The 6,188-nt window shown below is 39.0% G+C and overlaps 1 protein-coding gene across 1 annotated transcript; it reads right to left on the reverse strand.

Annotated features, from left to right (window-relative positions):
* Nucleotides 1–3,345: 3,345 nt before the first annotated feature.
* LOC103339486 (uncharacterized) lies at nucleotides 3,346–4,414 on the reverse strand. The gene is made up of 2 exons (XM_089043382.1): nucleotides 4,150–4,414; nucleotides 3,346–3,815 (listed from the first exon to the last, which is right to left on the reverse strand). The coding sequence occupies exons 1-2, from the start codon at nucleotides 4,412–4,414 to the stop codon at nucleotides 3,346–3,348; spliced, it is 735 nt and encodes a 244-aa protein (XP_088899508.1).
* Nucleotides 4,415–6,188: the final 1,774 nt, after the last annotated feature.

Below are 6,188 nucleotides of genomic sequence, written 5' to 3' on the forward strand. Positions count from 1 at the left end.
CCCAAACTAGAAGTAATTGTGATGTGGGTGAAATTGTTGCGCATAGCGGGGGTTGTGACGGAGTAAATGTGATGGAAATGTTGGGTGGATGCAGCTGGGTTACAATTAAATGGTGGGAGGTAATAATGAGCAGGAGTAAATGACAATCAACAACTGGCGGGAGATATTGGCGGGAGTTGTTGGCTCCAATTTCTGGCGGGAGTGGTTGGCTCCAATTGTTGGCCAACACGTTACACTTGGGGTTTGTGTAATTAGGTTATTGGTTGGTGTTTGTTGTATGAGACCTTTGTTGTATTTGCAAATTATTCGTTTTGTCCTCTTTGACCAATTTCCCTCGTGTACCAAAAGTACAAATGTCCCAAAAGTACAAAATATCCCAAATTTATGAGTACGGTCATTTGACAAAGTACAAATGCAAAGGTTTACAAAAAAGGACCATGAAAGTATATGTGTTTCGAATTTCTTTGTTGCTGTCTTCCAAATAACTGATGTAGATGAGTTCCATTTTTTAATATATCGGTAAAATCCGAATTGTGAATTTTGATATTTGCAAATAAGTTCATGTGTATTCACCCACTTGACGTTAACTTCCCCTTGAAATGTGGGTCGGGACTGTATATGACTGTTTTCGTGTAATTTAATTTTCTCATATGGACAAAATATAGTCTCGTCATTTGTAGGGAATACTGAATAATTTATAAACATTTGTGTATATTTCGTAAATTGATAATTAGGGAACTTGGTCGTCATTTGTAGTATTACTATGTCAGGACCTTGAATAGTAAGATAGTATACAGTTTTTTAGTAAGGTTGTGTTTATTGTGTATTCACAGTTGTTTAGGTGTGTATATTCGTATGGCCAATTATTCCACCGTTGACATACCTTTATTCATATTTGGTAAGGCTGTAATGGGCATCTTACAATGCTCTCATTAATTACAAAGAGGACAGGGTGCAGACTGACCCGTAATGACCAATTTGAAATAAATATAAAACATACAACTTCCTCTATATAAGAGGGTTTAACGTACTCATTGAATTCCATATCAAACATAGTACTCCATATATAGCAGAGAGCAAAACTATACTAAAGCTCACCCTATTGTTGGTTACGAAGAAAAAAAACTGCAGACTGAACCTAATGTTAAGTGTTTTGCACGGTGCATGTGTGCAATTTCGCCATCCATAGTTGAAGATGTCAGACGTAATCCCTCCAAACGACCATGGCAGTTACCCGGGAGACCAACCATGGCATGTCCCTTTCCCATCTCCACAGGACTCCAACTAACGATCCCACGTCATTTGGAAGTGAGGCTGACAACAATGATCCACTAGACAAAATTGCTGAAGTGAAGCAGGACCTCCAATATTTGTGTGCGGCTACAGATTGGTGGGAAACGAAATGTGATATTCATGGCCAGGTGATGGGAAACTTGACGAACAAGCTGAACAAAGCATATGCTAGAGAAGTGAAGCAAACAATGAAAGCCAAAAGTCGGAGGGCAAAGTTAGAGTGGTTGAAGGTCAAATTGGAAGAAACAAAGAAAGATGTTGTGCAAAAATTCACTGAATCTGAAGAATTTAACCATGAAATGGTTGAATCTTTTAACAATGGGTTCGAGATGTTCCGAGATTATGCTTCCGTCATCTCACCATACTACAATTGGAGCCAAATAGATGTTGCTGGTGTCGGCAGGTCTGAATAGCTGTGGCCAAGGAATGGCTGATCATAGCCTTGTGCATGCAACGAGGAAGAAGAACAAGGACATGGATCTAATGATGGACCTGTAACCATTTGGATTTTGGTAGGGTCTGTGTAGCTGGGTCAGGGTAAGTACGGGTTCAAAGCATTTTGTGGACACGAAATGAATTTTGTATGAATGTGGTGCCTTGTTTACGCCGTCCTCTTATTCTCACGGTTGAGTGGCAAATTACTAAGTTTGTATAAATGTAAAGTGTTGTGTACTGTATGTGTGCTTATTGTATATTTATTGCCCTCATATTGGAAGCGTAGAGTACTTATATTGTTGTTTTATTGCTTTTGTATTGCTATTGTATTGTCTGATATTGTGATCGTAGGGTAGGTATATTGTGCTTTTATTGATGCTTTATTGATTGGCACCATAAAATATAACTTCTCTATTTGAGTAATGGTGAAGAGGTACTGTAGCAAAGGTCGTAACGATGGCGGGTTTAGGAAAGTTTGGTGGTTCTGAAGCACGGAAATATCCATGGAAAGATCGGAAAGATATCGATGCCATACAAACCACGGACAGTATACATACATGCAAATTTTTACGTGGAACAAAAATACAGTTATGAAAGGAAGAATTAAATACGAAAAAAAAAGGAGGGTGTTCATTTAAGTAAACAAGCAACAATTTGAAAGGATAGTAATTTCAGTACTTATAATGAATCTTCGAATTAAAGATGCAATAACATGAAATGGATTAAATAGGACAGAAATGAATGACATCAAGTAATGAAATATTTGAGCAACAATATAGAACACTAAGTAAATAATTTTTATTTTACAAAACAGGTTCGAACACTTATAAATACCAGAGTCCATAGTCAGTAATCAAAAAGCGATGACTGTCGTTGTGGTTAAGTAGCTCAAAACCTAGAAGGGAGGAAGGGTTTCATCCTCTGTGTGTGTGACTTCAAGTGAATAATGCTTTTTATTTAAAGTTCACATCAGAATAGATCGCGATATTATAGATAATATCGCGATCTGTTGACCATGTGTAGCTGCATGTATACTTTCCCAAAAATTCTCTATATATTCTATTCTATGGCGATGAGAACAATGAGCAATCATGAAGTACTACCAGTATCACAGTAATTGCGTAAGCTTTGCATTTGAAGGAGTTTTATGTACGAGATGCAATTGTAGTTAGCCTTCTAGGCCCTTTCATTTTGGACGCAACAAAAGGACAGCGTCATGACGCTAGTGTGAATATACAGACAGGAATACATGACGTTGTCTAGGAAAGGGAAGCAATTTATGCGAATTTGACTACAATCATAATAGAGAACACCAAATCAAATTCAATTCAATTTTCAAATCAAAGGTACATAACAAACGAACAGAAATGCTAATTTGAAACACACATTGGCCAGTGGAACATTGTTAATTTACAGCTGGTTTCACTGTGGTGATGGCACTGTATGTTCACCAATTTCTACTAATAATAGGCTCTCATTGCAAAGGACTTGTTACCTTGTTCCATATGCTTCACATGACCGTTGAGTGGACCGACTTCCATCCCTGCAGCATCACCGAAGCTATTCATCAACTTCGCAGTTGACCAAAGCAGAGTAGAAACTAAACAAGTGTAACATCTACGCAACGTGCTGCTTGTTGGTGAGAGGGACAGATTGTTTGCATGTACTTCGGTAGTGGCCCTTCACACCACACCTTGAGCATTTTTTTTGACGGGACTCCTCTCCTTTAGAAGCTATTCTTTGTGTTTTGCGACGGCCAGGCATAACCTTACAAAGAGGAGGGAGGATTTTGACCTTCTTCAAATTTTCGGGAATAACCCATGTGCCTTCAGGTGGTACAGGATAAATAGATTCAGCATATGCAGCTGCCCATGTAGCTCGTGTATAATAAGAAGAGGCAACGGAGTAGGGGTTCAATTTCAAGTGCCGACATATAGCAATAGCGTGCTTGCACGGGAGTTGCTCCAAGTCAAACTTCCTGCATGTACAACTACGGTTTTGCAAGTTCACCAGACCGTTCAAATCACCATCCAGAACATTAAACTCGACATCATTGATTTTGACCACATTCATCCTTGACGCAGCGTCTAAACCAACAGAGAAGTAGATTTGTAATTTCTTCAATCAAGTGTAGCACCGGAAGCATCCTTGAAAACCGAAGAACTGAATTAATGGACTCCACAATATTCGTTGTCATCACATTATATCGTCGCCCATCACAATGGGCCCGAGACCACTTCTGGACGCCTGCACGTAGTAAATAAGTTCGCACTCGGTCATTGTTTATCCTGGAAAAGTGACGATTGAACTCCGCTAGACGATAAGACTTAGCTGCCCTTACAAAATACCCCAATATCGGATCCCGCTGCTTCAACTTAAATGAGGCTTTGATATTGCCTTTCAAGTGATAAAAGCAAATACCATGGCTCGCCCCAGGAAAAACTCTACGCAACCCATTTTGTATGCTAACCTTGCGATCTGATATGACAACGAGATTCGAGCAATCACCAATTGCACAATGTAGTTTTCTCAAAAACCACTCCCAAGCTGCATCCGTCTCCAAATCTCCAATCCCAAATGCAACAGGATATATGTTCCGATTTCCATCAAATGCGGTCGCAACAAACAAAACACCTTTATACTTGCACTTCAAATGGGTAGCATCAACAGCAATCACGGGCCGCATTGACAACTTAAATCCTCGTATGCATGCACCAATTGCCATAAAAAAATATAAGAAGTGATCAGCTGCATCAGTCTCAATGTATGTCAAAGTTCCGGATTTGTACGCTCCAATTCATAACAATAGGAAGGGAGAAGGGAATACGACTCTTCTGCAGACCCTCTAATTCTTTTGAAAGCTAACTCTCGGCTTCTCCAGGCTGTGGAGTAGCTTATGCTCACACCAAAATTTTGTTTCACATCTTTCTTGATATCAGCTTTGTATAAATGCTGCGCGAATCCTGAAATCTCCACTTAACACAGTCAGACAGCAATTCAGTCGTAGCTTGAGGATGATGACTACTAACATACCTTAGATCACATTCATGAAGTGGATCGTATTTAACAACCTTAAACTCATGTAATCCAACTTTATATGCCCGAACTTTCCAAGGGCAAGGAAGCTGCCAACAGCGAACACACAACCGATGCTTCCTAGATTGGACAGTTCTCAATCGAAAGTGGCCTGTAATTGCTGCTAAACTGATGGTTTTTAAAAGGGAAATCTTATTTGGATAAACTCGGCCAACCTTCAAATTTGCTTCACAATTTATGCACGAAACGCCTCCACCATACTGAATATATTCCAAACTCTGACCATGCTTCAAATCAGCCCGACTTGTATGCATTTCAGTTGAACTTGATTGTCGGGGAGGTTCGGATTGCACTTGTCTACACTGCACAGTGGACGGTATGACATTGCTGTCCTCATGAGGATGCAGAATTGGAGCAGATTGCGGTTCCTCTTCGTTGCTAGGTTCATTGAAATCAGCAACTATGTTTTCACCACTTTCAAAATTCACTTCTTCAACCCAATCACTCCAATTAAAATCATTCCCACCATTTTCAGTTTCATTGTCCCGAATTACCACATTTCTTTGTTCCACAACAAAGTCAGCAGGAGCATTGCTACTCTCAACGCTTACAATGCCATTGCACCCTTCAATACCATGACCTTCAATATTTTTCAAGCTTGCTACTAAAGGGGTTACTTTAGAGGCCATAACATCTGTGTTGTACTTTACAAAATATTTAACATCATCATTGTCTTCAACCCTTATGTGCTTACAGACAGATGAGGATACAGGAACTGAATACTTCAGTGTGACAATATATTTCGTGGGATCTGCATCCATGATCTTATAAATGCGCTGAACAAGGTCGGAAAACGTTACGTTCCGTGACACTATTATGCCTTTAGCCTCCCCACCTTCGTAACTCTCAATGTTATCCTTCTTAACCCAACTTCCATTGTAGCATACCAATATTCCAACAGGATCCATTTCTGCAAATAACATAGATAATTACTACAACAATGAATAAAACTAAAAAAGATACATTCAAACAAATAAAAACATACACACCAATCATTCCACTACACGTATCATTTTATAAATCCTCAAATCTTCAAAACTCAAATTGTAGCTGCTTCAACAAGGAACTTTTATTCATTTCTGTCTTTTCTCTGATTTTGTACATAGCTATGGGTTCCAAGTTATTAACAAACTCACATAAACATACCATGGCAGCAATATGAACCCTCTAACCTCTAACAAATGTAAACAACTTCAACAAAAGGCTCAGGTTGTGATACAAAACATATTATGTGGTATAAGCTCAATTACCAAATTGAAAACCAAAATACACAAACTTTACTTCTTACCAAAACAAACCCAGAATGCCAATAAATTCCCCACATTAGTATCTACATTCAGCCTAAAACTACCCTAACAACCCTA

Source organism: Prunus mume, linkage group LG8 (assembly GCF_029339155.1).
Source record: "Prunus mume cultivar Tortuosa linkage group LG8, ASM2933915v1, whole genome shotgun sequence".
Taxonomy (NCBI): Eukaryota; Viridiplantae; Streptophyta; class Magnoliopsida; order Rosales; family Rosaceae; genus Prunus; species Prunus mume.

Coding starts and splice junctions, on each gene's coding strand:
- LOC103339486 (XM_089043382.1), bottom strand. CDS start 4,414: ATGCGGCCCGTGATTGCTGTTGATGCTACCCATTTGAAGTGCAAGTAT. Junction 3,816..4,149: donor TTTTCCTGGGGCGAGCCATG/GTATTTGCTTTT, acceptor CTGTTGGTTTAG/ACGCTGCGTCAAGGATGAAT.